This window comes from Chiloscyllium plagiosum, chromosome 32 (assembly GCF_004010195.1).
Source record: "Chiloscyllium plagiosum isolate BGI_BamShark_2017 chromosome 32, ASM401019v2, whole genome shotgun sequence".
NCBI lineage: Eukaryota > Metazoa > Chordata > Chondrichthyes > Orectolobiformes > Hemiscylliidae > Chiloscyllium > Chiloscyllium plagiosum.
Genome location: NC_057741.1, coordinates 1,775,661 through 1,790,683, shown reverse-complemented (window position 1 = coordinate 1,790,683; position 15,023 = coordinate 1,775,661). Strand labels below are relative to the sequence as shown.

Below are 15,023 nucleotides of genomic sequence, written 5' to 3'. Positions count from 1 at the left end.
TGAAAAATCTATATAAAAGTAACATGATGGTTCACCAAGTTAACAATTTCCAAACCAAAATGGCAATGACCACGTGGGCATGTGTATGCACTGGGCCTGGGTGTCAAATCCGATAACAAAACCATTCTCTGCATGATCGCCACGAACCAGGAACAAATGTAGTCAATGATGATAATGCAGAAAAATTATAAAATCTACGTTGAAATGCATAGAATTGCTCAAAATTAAAACAAGTAGAAGATTGCTTTTTGGACTGGAGGCTCCTGACCAGCAATGTGGGGCAAGGATCTGTGTTGGGTCCACTGCTTTTCTTCATTTATATAAATGATTTGGATACAAATCTAGGAGGCGTGGTTATTAAGTTTGCAGATGACACCAAAATTGGTGGTGCAGTAGACAGTGATGAAGATTATTTCATAGTACAACAGAACCTTGATCAGATGGGCCGATGGGCTGAGGAGTGGCAGGTGAAGTTTTGTTTAGATAAATGTGAGGTGCTGCATTTTGGTAAGGCAAATCTGACCAGGACTTATAATATCTCGAATGCCTGGACGAAGGATGTGTTATACATGAAGACGTCTCGAGTTATAAATATTGTATTACTATGTACTAACTTATATCCTACAAGATCAATGTTGTCTGGGGAGTGTTACTGACAAAGGGACCTTGAAGTTAAGGTTCATAGTTCCTTGAAAGAGGAGTTGCAGGTCAACAGAGTAGTTGGTACACTTGCCTTCATTGGTCAATGCATTGAGTACGGGCGTTGAGATGTCATGTTGCGGCTGTACAGGACATTGGTTAGGCCACTTTTGGAATATTTGTTCAATACTGGGCTCTACGCTACAGGAAATATGTTGTCAAGCTTAAAAGGGTTCAGAAAAGATTTAGAAGGATGTTGCTGGGGTTGGAGGGATTGAGTGAAAGGGGGAGACTGAATAGGCTGGAGCTATTTTCCTGGAGTGGTGTTGACTGAGGGGTGACTCTTTGCAGGTTTATAAAATCATGAGGGGCATGGATATGGTGAATAGCTAAGATCTTTTCCCCAGGATAGGTGAGTCCAAAACTAGAGGCAGAGGTTTAAGTTGAGAGGGGAACGATATAACAGGGACCTAAGGAGTAACCTTTTCACACAGAGGATGGTGCGTGAATGGAATAACCTGCTGGGGAAAGGGTGCAGGATGGTACAATTACGATACTTAAAAGGCATCCAGATGGGTATATGAATAGGAAAGATTTAGAGTTTAGAGGGTTTATGGGGCAAATAGAACAAAGAACATTACAGCACAGGAACAGGTCCTTCAGCCCTCCAAGCCTGCGCTGATCTAGATTCTGTATCTAAACCTGTCGCCTATTTTCTAAGGGTCTGTATCCCTTTGCTCCCTGACCATTCATGTATCTGTCAAGATACATCTTAAATGACGCAATCATTCCCGCCCCTATCACCTCAGCTGGCAACATGTTCCAGGCACCCACCACCCTCTGCACAAAGAATTTTCCACGCATGTCTCCCTTAAACTTTTCCCTCTCACTTTGAACTCGTGACCCTTTGTAATTGAGTCCTCCACTCTGGGGAGAAAGTTTCTTGCTATCCTCCCTGTCTATACTTCTCATGATTTTGAGACTTCAATCAGATCCCCCCTCAACCTTTGTCTTTCTAATGAAAATAATCCTAATCTACTCAACGTCTCTTCATAGCTAGTGCCCTCTATACCAGCAACATCCTGGTGAACCTCCTCTGTGCCCTCTCCAAAGTATCCACATCCTTTTGGTAATGTGACCAGAACTGTATGGAATATTCCAAATGTGGCTGATCCAAAGTGTTATACAACTGTAACATGACCCGCCAACTCTTTTACTCAATACCCCGTCCAATGAAGGAAAGCATGCCATATGCCTTCTTGACCACTTTACTGACCTCTGCCATCTGCCATTTCTCTGCCCAACTCTCCAATCTATCTATGTTCTGCTGCATTCTCTGACAGCCCCCATCAATATCTGATACAATCTTAGTGTCATCTGCAAACTTGCTAATGAGGCAACCTACACCTTCCTCCAAATCATTTATGTATATCACAAACAACAGTGGTCCCAAGATGTGCAGATTAGGTGAACTGGCCATGCTAAATTGCCCACAGTGTTCAGGGATGTGTAGGTTAGATGCATTGATCAGAGGTAAATGTAGGGTAGTGTGGTGGGTTACTCCTCAGAGGGTTTGTGTGGACTTGTTGGGCTGAATGGCCTGTTTCCACACTGCAGGGATTCTATGATTCTCTCATTTTTTCAGAAATTCTTTAAAGCCAATATGTTTGCTCTTCTGCAATCTTTAACACTTTTTTAAGCACACTGTTTTTGCCTTAATGATATGTATGTTCATTGGAGATCATGTTGTATTTCATTAAAGGCATTTTTGCATTTTTACAATCACATTCAATGCAAAATTCTATCATATTATGGACATTACTTCCCAAAAATTCCAATACAGCAAAATTCTTCATTAGTCCTTTCTGTGTAAATGACAACTATGAGCTGTCTGAAATCCAACTGTATATTTTGTTTTATGCATTTGTGAGGTACAGACACTGCTGTCTAGTCAAGCACTCATTGCCTACCCACAATTGTCCATGAGAAAGTGTAAGTGAACTTTCTTCTTGACTTATTACAATCCTTGTGCTGTAGGGACACCCTGAGTGGTTTTGGTCATGAAGTGATGGAATATTGCCCCAGTGGAGGTTTTGTTGGGAGAGAGAATGGTCTAATACTAAGAGGGGAGTTTGTATGTGATTATGTTTCTATGCACTACTACTCTTGTCTTGCTAAGGACTAGAAATCATGAGTTTGGAAGGCATTGTTTCAGGCACCTTGGTAAGTCACTGTTATGCATCGTGTAGATGGTACATACCACTGCCTCTGTGTATTCGAAGTGAGGGCTATGAATGTTTTTGGTGGTGAATATGGTGCTAATCAACCAACTGCTTTGTCCTGAATAGTGTTCAGTTTCTTGAGTGTTGCTGGAGCTGCACCCATCCTGCCAAGTACAGATTAGTGCATCACAGTCCTGAATTGTACCTTATAGACTCTAGGCAAGCTTTCAGCAACTCATGCTGTTATGTCCTGACATAAGAGGATTCATCTCCAACAATGGCAACCATCTTCCTTTGTGCTCGTCATTGGAATCAGTGGGGATATTTCCCTCAAGTCCCATTAACTTCATTTTTTCTAGGAGATCTTGATGCCTCACTTGGTCAGATACTGCCTTGATATTAAGTACTCTCACCCTAGATTTCAGCTATTTTGGTCCTGTTTCAGCCAACACTGTAATGATATCAGGAGTTGAGTGTCCCTAGCAGAATCCAAACTAACCTAAGTAGAGTGCAGTAAGCATCATCATCTCTTTGTTCTTTACAAATATCTACTACCTTATCTATTTGCATAATATTGTCCATGCCAGACCATTGTTCAGATCAGTTGGAGGCAGTCTGTGAGGGCACAGACCATGAAGACATATCAAAAGAGGCTGAGTGACTCGTAAGGCATGAGGAGAGCAAATGCTTTTCTACTCTCCAAGACTGTCATAGAGTCTCCAAAGAGGACTGGGCAATGCAAGCTTGACAAAAAAGATGCATGAAAGTTTTGATTTCTCACTTCTTGAATGTTCGTGTTTACTTAGTGTAATAATGATTGACATATCTTAAAATGTTTAACTAAGTTGTATGTGGGTATGTGGGTGTGGGGTGTGTGTGTGGGGGGGGGGTGGTGGTTTGGTGATGAGGTTGCTGGAGCTACCTTCTTTTGTGGGGATCCAGAGCCTTTGACCTGAACTGCCTGCTAGGTTTGGAGGGAGGGCCACATACTACTAACCCTGCACCAGAGCACCTCCTGCCTTCTAATGAAATCCTGTACTGGGACATCATTGGCTCATGGAGCTAACCATCTGAAAAATTGCCAGTACCATTAGATTTATCATAAAAGGTACGAGAAAGTCACCAAGTGTGGGAAGGCAATGCATTCCATCCCCTAATTACTCCCTGTGTGAAAAGGTCATTTCTATGCCCTTTTGTTCTTGTTCCTGTTATGAACAGGAACAAAAACAGCTTCTTCCTATCTGCTTTATCCAGTCTGCTTATGATTTTGAAAAAGTCTATCAAATTTCCTCTCATCCATTTTCAGTTTCTTTTCCTACAAATCCACTACAAAAAATAAGTGGCAGAGGAGTTTTTGTGTAATGCGTAATATGAAGCTTTCATGTCATGTCATATCTGCTTGCTACTATTTCCCATGTTCTCCAAGTATTGTATAAACAAGGAATATTTGGCAATCTGGCCAAATGCTGTTATCAGGAGAGATGATGGTAAAATGCATCTGCAACTCGTGATTAGTTTAGTCCTTACCCTTTTCTTTATGACCATAAACTTCCTCCTTTGCTGCCTGTAATTGTGGTAGATTTATCAGAAAAGAAGATGGGAAGGTAATACTTTGTAGGATTAAGAAGACAGAAGGTAATGGCATATTGTAATTTAAAAATATTTAAAAAGTGCCTCTTTTACCACACATTTGTGCAATTTAGTCTGCAAAAATAACAAAACTCAAATGAAAACTAGTTAGCTGGGTGTAGAGATGAAGTAAATGAGGCAGTGGTGTAAAGATGATTAATGGAGGAAAGGATTTCCGGCTGCCATGTAGATAGTTGGGAAGTTCCAGATGCTGAGATGGTGCCCCCTCGTTGCACGTTTAACAAAAGAACACTCTGCCGCTTTAAAAGGATGAAACGAGGGATGGAATTTGAGCTGGACAAAAAAAGGAGCTCTGAAGTGTTACTTTGCCTATCCTGTTGAGAATTTGGAATTTATTTACAGCACTGTCTGCAGTCCCAGTCCCAGGGATGATAGAGTTTTCAGTGCCAGTACCACAAGACCTTTAGCTTGTACAAACTTTAAAAAAATTATTTCATAGTTTGTATATTTTTCAAGTCCTGCATTTGTTACCCCTCCTAATTATCTGGGACAGCGTGATTGTGAACCACAGCAGTCCATCTGATATAGGTACACACATCATGCAGATGGGAAAAGTGTTTTTGAGTCAGTGACAATGAAGGAACTGTAAATAATTTCAAGTCAGGATGATATGAGGGGTACTCGCAGATGGTGGTGTTCTATTCTCCACCCTTCTCCTTATAACTGGAAGAGGCTATGGGCCATAGTGAAGTTTGGCAAGTTGCTACATTGTTTAGAGGGTACACACTGCTGCTATGGTGCATTGGTATTGATAGGAGTGAATGTTTATAGTGAGGTGCTTTATACCAGATAGTGTCAAGCTTTTTGAATATTATTGTGGAGTCACACTCGCTCATCTAACTTGTATCCTGAAGACTTTAGGGAGGCAGAATCCAGATTAGAGTAGTGCTGGAAAAGCACAGCAGGTCAGGCAGCATCCGAGGAGCAGGAAAATCGACGTTTCGGGCAAAAGCCCTTCATCAGGAACGAAGGCAGGGAGCCTCCGGGGTGAAGAGATAAATGGGAGGGGTATGGGGCTGGGGAGAAGGTAGCAAAGAGTACAATAGGTAGATGGGGGTGGGGATGAAGGTGATAGGCCAGAGAGGACGGTGGAGCGGATAGGTGGGAAGGAAGATTGGCAGGTGGGACAGGTCATGAGGATGGTACTGAGCTGGAAGGTTGCAACTGGGGTAAGGTGGGGGAAGGGGAAATGAGGAAACTGTTGAAGTCCACATTGATGCCCAGGGGTTGAAGTGTTCCGAGGTGGAAGATGAGGCGTTCTTCCTCCAGGTGTCGGGTGGTGAGGGAGTGGCGGTGGAGGAGGCCAAAGACCTGGATGTCCTCAGCAGAGTGGGAGGCGGAATTGAAATGTTGGGCCCCGAAGCGGTGGGGTTGATTGGTGCGGGTGTCCCAGAGATGTTCCCTAAAGCGCTCTGCGAGAAGTTGTCTAGTGTCCCTAATGTAGAGGAGACCTCATCGGGAGCAACGGATACAATAAATGCATCTGCAACTCGTGATTAGTTTGGTGGATGTACAGGTGAAACTTTGATGGATGTGGAAGGCTCCTTTAGGACCTTGGATGAAGGTTAGGGCGCAGGTTTTGCAATTCCTGCAGTGGCAGGGGAAGGTGCCAGGATGGGAGGGTGGGTTGTTGGGGGGCGTGGACCCGACCAGGTAGTCACAGAGGGAACGGTCTTTGCGGAAAGGGGTGGGGAGAGAAGTATATCCTTGGTGATGGGGTCCATTTGGAGGTGGCGGAAATGTTGGAGGATGATGCAGTTTATGCAAAAGTTGGTAGGATGGAAGGTGAGGCAGAAGATGAGTTACATTCTGTTAATTATTAGTCTCTGACTTGTTCTTATAACTATGTGTTTAAATTATAGAATCCCTACAGTGGACAAGTAGGCCATTCAGTCCTTCAAGTCCACACTGACCCTTTAAAGAGCATTCCACCCAGACCAATCTCCCTACCCTATCCCTGTAACTGTGTATTTCTCATAGCTAATTCACCTAGCTTGCACATCCCTGGACACTATGGGCAATTTAACATGGCCAATCCACCTAACCTGCACGTTTGGACTACAGGAGGAAACCAGAGTGTCCAGAGGAAACCCACACAGATACAGGGAGAATCTACAAACTCCAGACAGTTGACGGAGGGTGGAATTGAACCCAGATCCCTGGTGCTGAGAGGCAGCACTGCTAACCATTGAACCACCATGTTGCCCTAAATGGTTGGTCCATTTCAGTTTCTGGTCAAGGGCAATCTCCAAGATGTTGGTAGTGAGGGATTCAATAATAGTATTGCTATTAAACGTCAAGAGGTAATTAGATTCCTTACAGTGTCGAAACAGGCCCTTCGGCCCAACCAGTCCACACCGACCCTCCAAAGAGTAACTCACCCAGAACAATTTTGCTCTGACTAATACACTTAACACTATGGGCAATTTAGCATGGCCAATTCACCTGACCGGCACATCTTTGGCCTGTGGGAGGAAACCGGAGCACCAGGAGGAAACCCATGCGGACAAGGGGAGAATGTGCAAACTCTACACAGTCACCCGAGGCTGGAATTGAACCTGGGACCATGGTGCTGTGAGGCAGCAGTGCTAACCACTGAGCCACCATGCTGCCCTGAGATGGATAATAATTGACCTTATTAGATTTGAACACACCTAAGCAATTTTCCACGTTGTTGAGTAGCTGCCAGTGTCGTAGCTGTTCTGGAACAACATTGTTAAGGCTGTGGCTAGTTCAGGAGCACCAATCAGTACTTTTACCTGAAAGTTGTCAGGGCGCATAGCTGTTTCCAGTGCTTTCAGCTGTTCTTAAAAGCACATGGAGTGAATGGAATTGGCTGTGATGTTGTGTACTACAGGAAGAATTCAAGATGGATCATTCATCCAGTGCTTCTGGCTGAAGATGGTAATAAATGCTTCAGCATTATTGTATGCACATATGTTTTGGCCTCCCTAAACATTACAGACGTGGATATTTGTGAAGCCTTTAGATTACTTACAGTGTGGAAACAGGCCCTTTGGCCCAACAAGTCCACACTGACCCGCCGAAGCGCAACCCCCCCATTCCCCTACATTTACCCCTTTACCTAACACTACGGGCAATTTAGCATGGCCAATTCACCTGACCTGCACATTTTTGGACTGTGGGAGGAAACCCACGCAGACACGGGGAGAATGTGCAAAATCCACACAGCCACCTGAGTCGGGAATTGAACCCAGGTCTTTGGCGCTGTGAGACAGCAGTGCTAACCACTGTGCCACCGTGCCTTCTACCAGTTCCCCTTGTTATAGAGATGTTACTGCATGGAAACAGATTCTCCACTCCACCAGTCTCCAACTTCAACAGATCACCATCTGCCATTTACAGACTTCTAGTGTGATGCCACCACCAAACACATCTTTCCCTCCCTTCCTTAAAAAGGGAAGGAGAACAAACCGAGAATAAAAGACCAGTTAGCCTAAAATCAGTAGTTGGCAAAATCCAAATATAAAAATATTGTAACAGAACATTTTGGACAGCATGATGGGATTGGACAAAGCCAGCAAAGAGTTTATGAAAGGCAAATCATGCTTTACAAATTTACTTGATTGTTTTTAGTAAACTGGATAGGAGAGAACCAGTGGATGTGATTTGATTTGAATTATTGTCACATGTACGTAGGTACAGTGAAATATTTTGTTTTGCAAAAGCAGTACAGGCAGATCCTAACATACAAAGATCATAGGGTGATTGAACAGTGCGAGGAATACAAAGTGCACAAAAAGCAAGATCAACATTAGATTTGAAATTTGAGAAGTCCTTTCAGAAGTCTTATAACAGTGTGAAAATATCTGTTCTTGAATTTTTTGGTACATGTGTTTAAGCTTTTGTAACTTCTGCCTGATGGAAGAGATTGGAAGGAATTATAAACAGAATGGGAAGAGTCTTTGATGATGTTGGCTGCCTTTCCAAGCTGTAGATGGAGTCCATGGATGGAAGGTGGCTTGTGTAATAGACTGAGCTGTGTTCACCACTCTCTGTTATTTCTTATGATCCTGGGCAGAGCAGTTGCATCACAGGTTGGAATGGCATCAAGATAGAATGCTTTCTATAGTATATCTGTAAAGGTTGGTGAGAGTCCTTATGGACATGCCAAATTTCTTTAACCGCCTGAGGATGGGGTGTATTTTCATTTTAAGGCGTCTTTGGATGAAGTTCCCCATTGGTAAGTGGGAAAATTTACAACATACGTGATTGGGGCTAAGATATTGGCAGGAATTGAGAATAAACAAACAGAAATCAGAGAACAGGAATAAATTTTCTAAATGCCAGGCAGTAATGTAAGTGGGTTAACATATGATCCACAAGGATCAGTGCTTGGGCTCAGCTGTTTTCAATAATATATAGAAATGACCTGGATGAAGCAACCAAAAGCGACATTTCTAAGTTCACTACCAAAATCTTAAGTGGGATTGAGAGTTTGTGAGGAGGATTAAAGAAGTCTTCATGATGATTTAGACAAGTTGTGAGTGAGTGGGCAAACACATGGCAGATGCATTGCAGGATGGCTAAAGAGACACTATGTTAAGTACTTAACAAGAACCAGGGTATTATTTAAATGGCGATTGTTAAGAAGTGTGGAATTACACCAGTCAATAAAAATGGATCGAGTCGATAAAATGTGGAGCTGTACAAACACCGCGGAACAAGCAGCATCAGAGGAGCAGGAGAGTCAACCTTTCAGGCAGGATCCTTCATCCTGCCCGAAATGCTGACTCTCCTGCTCCTCTGAAGCTGCTTGACCTGCTGTGTTTTTCCAGCTCGGCATTTTATTGACTTTAACTTTCCAGCATCTGTAGTCCATACTATCTCCAATGAAAGTAGATAGGCAGGTGAAGCAAGGAAATAGAAAGCAAATGGTTCATTGGCTTTTATTGCAAGAGAATTTGAATTCAGAACTAAAGATGTCTGATTGCAGTTATACAGGGCCTTAGTGAGACCACATCTGGAGTTTTGCATGCAGTTTTGGTCTCCCAAACTAAGAAAATGTTTACATTATAGAAGGAGGTTCTCTAGCCTAATACCACGGATGACAAGATTATCAGATGGAATTCAGAAGGATGGGAAGGGAGTCTGATCGAAACATATAAAATCATGATTGGTCTGGACAGACTAGAAACAGGGAGAATGTTTTTCCAGGTTGGTAGTTTAGAACCAGGGGACACTCTCACATTATGGGGTAGATAATTTAGAATTGAGATGAAGAAAAAAATTTTCACTCAAAAAGTAGTAAACGGAGGAATTCTGTTCCACAGAAATGCATGGGGGCCAAGTCATATTGGGATCTGAAGATAATGAGAAAAAAGTTTGCTCATTGCTTAGCCAACATCTCGACAACAGAATCAAAAACAGAAGTTGCTGGAAAAGCTCAGCTGATGTGGCAGCATCTGTTAAAAAAAATCAGATCTAACATTTTGGGTCCAGTTGCCCTTCCTCAGAACTGATGGTAGCTAGGAAAATGTTGGTTTGTGTGCAGAAGATAGGGTGGGGACAGACAAAGGAACCAATAACAATCTGGCTAGGAGAATGAATAGCTGTAAATGGAGATTGTTAGTGGCTAACAACAGGTAATGTGTAATGGCAAAATTTGTGATAAAAAGGCCTGGTGTGGGGGATTGGGGACTAGGACATGGGAATGTTCAGGCCCTAATACTGTTGAAGTTGATGTTGAGTCTGGAGCGCTGCAAGGTCCCTAAGCAGAAAATGAGGTGTTGTTCTTCCAGCTTGTGCTGAGGTTTGCTGGAACTTTGCAGCAAGCCTGAGACAGAGATGTTGGCCAACATTTGTATGCATGTGAATACAGATGCTGTATTTTTAGATATTGTTGCCAGAAAGCAGCATGTAGATGAGAAATAGAAATGGGCCATGGATAAATTCCTGGTGTAGGAGTTCATCACAGGTAAAGGTTTGAGAGTAGGATAATCATTGCAAGTCAAACTCTGGCTATGATCAGATAGGTAAGAGTGTACCAAGTGAGTATACTCTCCCCAGCTGGACAACAGTAGAGAAAAAAAAAGTGATGAACAGTGTCAATGCAGGAGGCGCAATGAGGGGGAAGAAGGGATTGTTGCTCATGTCACAATCAAGTAAGATGCTATTTGTGACTGAGTTTAACACTGTGATAGGAACCTTGGAGAAATTCAAAAATGAATTCCAGGTCTTCTCTGCTCTAAAGAAAAAAAAAATCCAAGCCTGTCTTGCCTCTCCTTATGGCTCAGTTTCTCCATCCGAGGCAGCATCCTGGTGAACCTCCTCTGTACTTCCCTCTAATGAGGTAACCAGAACTGCACACAGTATTCCAGTGACCTAACCAATGATCTCCAACACTACCTCCTTGTTCTTATACTCTGTGCCACAACTGACGAAAGCAGGTGTCCAATATGCTTTCTTGAATGATCATATTTAGAAGCTCCGCCAATTTCAGGGATCTGCAAATAATTTCCCAAGATCCCTCTGTTCCTTGAAACTACCCAGTATCCTGCTATTCATTAAATACCCACTCATCTGGTTTCTTCTTCCAAAATGTGTCACCTCAAACTTGTAGGGTTAAAGATCATCTGTCACTGGTCTACCCATCTGACTTACCCATCTACACCTTCTTCACTATTAACCACTCAATCAATCTTGATGTCATCTGCAAATTTGCTCAACATGCTCCCTCACCTCAACATTTTCATCGATATCATTTATGTATATACCAAACAATAAAGGTCCCATTACTGATCCTTGTGGTACTCCACTGGACACCAGCCTTTAGTCCATTGAACAGCCTTCTATCACTACCTTTTGTGTCCTATTACTAAGCCAGCTTATGATCCATCTCACCAAGTTTCCCTCATTTCCATGCACTTTAACCTTCTCAATTAGTCTCCCAAGTGGGACCTTGTCAGAAACTTTGCTAAAATGCATATAAACTACATCAACTGAACTCCCTCACTCACACTTGATCACATTTTCAAAAGCCTCAACAAATTCGTTAGGCATGACCTCTCTCTGACAAAGCCAAGCTGACTATCCCTAATTATAGCACGCCTTTCCAAGTGTGTATTAATTCGCTCTTTCAGAATTTTCTCCAATAGTTTCCCTACCACCCACCAGTCTATAATTTCTTGGTTTATCTCGACCACCTTTCTTGAAAAGTGAACCACATTAGCTGACTCCCAGTCGTCTGGTATTTCTCTCACAGCCTGAGTGTGTCAGAGCTCCTGCAATTTCCTGCTTTGCCTCCCAGAGTAGCCTGGGACGCAATTCATCCAGGCCAAGGGATTTGTCCATTTTTAAGCATAACACAGCCTCCAATATCTCCCCATTTCCTTTCGGAATCATATTAATACAAAAAATATTGTACAAATTATATTAACTTTTATTACAGAAATTGAACATTTATAAGTTTTTATTTACAAACCACCAAAATATCAGATTATATCGTAAACAGTTGTTTTAGTGATAAGTAGTAGGTACAAGGCTCCATGATTTATTATTGTTTTCCTATCACTAAAACAATAATCACCAGTTTTGGTGATTAAGGGATGCCCATCTATCCTTTCCTCACAAAAGCTTTGCATTGTTGACAATTTTTTTTTTTTACTTTATATTTCAAAATTAGTTACAATAAGATATAGCTTAAAAATCAGCTCATCAAAACGTACATGAAAGTTGCACTTCATCTTGTATACACTTTGGATAAATGCAAAAAAGGGAATACAATTCAAAAGAAAGGTTATGCTAGACTTTTCCTTGGTTGATCAGTATTTAGTGTTAATATGTTTTTGCATTTATTTTCAATGGTACACAGCAATTCAATTAAGATAAATTTTCAACAAAAATGTATCAAAGAATTCATATTCCATAAAGTAACTTACTGATCAATTTTGAAAGAACTTGAATTTGCAGCAGTTTACCAAAAATAATCATATTTGCATTCTCAATGTGATTATTATTGAAATAGTTTTACAATGAAAACTGAATAAACTAAATTAAAGGCCTCATATTTCAATGGAGGTGTTGATTAACTGTCACCAGATGTTTTCCACTAAATACAAATTGAGTCAGCTACATCATTTAAGACCAAATGTTGGACCATTTTATTTTGATTTGATTGACAGTTCAACTGATTTCAATTTATGACAGAAATCAGAATGAAATATAAAGTTAATTGTAAAAACGTAATCCTTCACTTTTAGATTTACAGTTGAAAACTTGATTTAAAAAGAACCTCTGGTACAATAATACAATATGCAAGTACATAATTCTGTAGCTCCAGTTTGTGACTGGTTAGTTGATTACATTCCATTATAAGCAGGGCCACCACCTCCTTCAGGTACCACCCAGTTGATATTCTGGCTGGGATCTTTAATATCACACGTCTTGCAGTGAACACAGTTCTGGGCATTAATCTGCAATCTCATCCCATTACCACTTTCCAAAGGAACAAACTCATAAACACCTAAGAGGAGGGGAAAGAAATGATTCATATGACAAATATCCAGAAGGTTAGTGCTATTGGAAGTTGCAACAGTAACATTTGTCGGAACTACAATGCAGAGAAATCTCACAGGCTAACAGAGAAAAACATTACTGCATTTATCTCTTTCATGACTGCATGATGTGTTGAAGCACTTTACAGTGAAGTGTATGATATGCAGCAATTTACACATAACAAGTCACACAAACAGTAAAATGATCCTAACAACAATCTAGTTTTCTGATATGCAAGTCATGACAAAACAGAGAATGCTGCTGTTCTTTGAAATAATATCTTGGTATTTTTAAGCACATGGACAGATGGTTTTTTGGTTTAATATATTTAAAATATAGCAATTTTTACTGTGCAAAATTTCAGTGCTGGAAAAGCACTGCTAGTCAGGCAATATCCAAGGAGGGTCCAATCCATCATGAAGGGCTTATGCCTGAAACGTCGACTCTCCTGTTCCTCAGATACTGTCTGACTGGCTGTGCTTTTCCAGCACCATACTCTTCGACTCTCATCTCCAGCATCTGCAGTCCTCTTTCTCCTAAAGCTTCAGTATTGTCAGACTAAATCATATGCCCACATTTCTCCAGTGTTCCCAAAAAATGTCTAAATCAGAGAGCTGAGTGTAAATAGCTGAGCAACAGGATCTCATTGACAATAGTCTGTTTACTATTAGTGGGTTACATCAAGTGCCAGCAGGAAAGATACAAAATACAATCACTGACCCTTCCTTCAATTTATAAATCTACTCAAAACAGCAGAAGTTCAAAGTTTCTACACATTGCTTATCGCAGACTCGAACACAACTATATCCCATTAGTTTTTTACTTTAAAAACTAAATCTGAAATAGTTTTCTAAATTATATCACTTATTTTAAGAAGTACAAAATCAAAATTCACCTGAGACTGTGGGTTTTGATAGTTGGAACTTGTAGGGTGAAGAAACTCTTTACACTATTCTTACATAAGTAGATAATCCTGTTACGTATAGTACACTTGAGTGTATCATAACCCCTACATATATGTTTTTAAATCAGGTCTCCAAATATCAATTGGAGGAATGGTTGATGGTTCAATTAGTCTCAACAGCTCTCCGATTACAGAAGTACAGTGAAGGGAAATGAAGTACTAATATTTCTACATACGTGATCACACATTCAGTATCCCTAATATGTGCATACTGGGGCAAGCACAAGATTAAATTGGTCACAGTACCTTCATGGATTTATAGTTAATATTCAGAATTCTGCCGGATTTTTCCCTCCCTGGTGGAGCGAGTAATGTTGAGAAAAGTGGGACAATATGGTGAAAATAGTAAGGTTCTTGATGTTCAGAAAACATTTCCCCTCAAGCCTTAAATGGCGACTTCAGAATTTTTCCACTATCTTATTTCTATTCCTGTGCATCTCATTAACCTCAACTTGCCTTATTTCTATGCCTCTAATTCTGCTCTTTTCCAATGAGAAACTGCAGAGTGCAAATTCATGACATACAAGTCAGATAGATTGCACCTAAATTGGAAGGGGACTAATATACTGGCAGGGAAATTTGCTAGAACTGCTTGGGAGGATTTAAACTAGTAAGATGGGAGGGGTGGGATCCAGGGAGATAATGAGGAAAAGATCGATCTGAGACGGGTACAGTTGAGAACAGAAGCGAGTCAAACAGGCAGGGACAAGGTAGGACTAATAAATTAAACTGCAGCGCGTGGTGGGACCCATGGAGATAGTGAGAAAAGGGATCAATCTGAGACTGGTACAGTTGAGAACAGAAGCGAGTCAGACAGGCAGAGACAAGGTAGGACTAATAAATTAAACTGCATTTATTTCAATGCAAGGGGCCTAAAAGGGAAGGAAGATGAACTCAGGGCATGGTTAGGAACATGGGACTGGGATATCATAGCAATTACAGAAACATGGCTCAGGGATGGGCAGGACTGACAGCTTGATGTTCCAGGATACAAGTGCTACAGGAAGGACAGAAAGGAAGGGAAGAAAGGA

At 41.3% G+C, this 15,023-nt stretch overlaps 1 protein-coding gene across 1 annotated transcript in view; it reads right to left on the bottom strand.

The window, feature by feature from the left end:
* Positions 1-11,892: 11,892 nt before the first annotated feature.
* The window catches only part of etfdh (electron transfer flavoprotein dehydrogenase), a 60,265-nt gene continuing 57,134 nt past the window's right edge, over positions 11,893-15,023 (bottom strand). Inside the window, exon 13 of the mRNA XM_043674006.1 lies at positions 11,893-12,996. Within this exon, the coding sequence (XP_043529941.1) occupies positions 12,833-12,996 (164 nt within the window). The 3' untranslated portion in view covers positions 11,893-12,832. The remainder of the gene's footprint in view (positions 12,997-15,023) is intronic.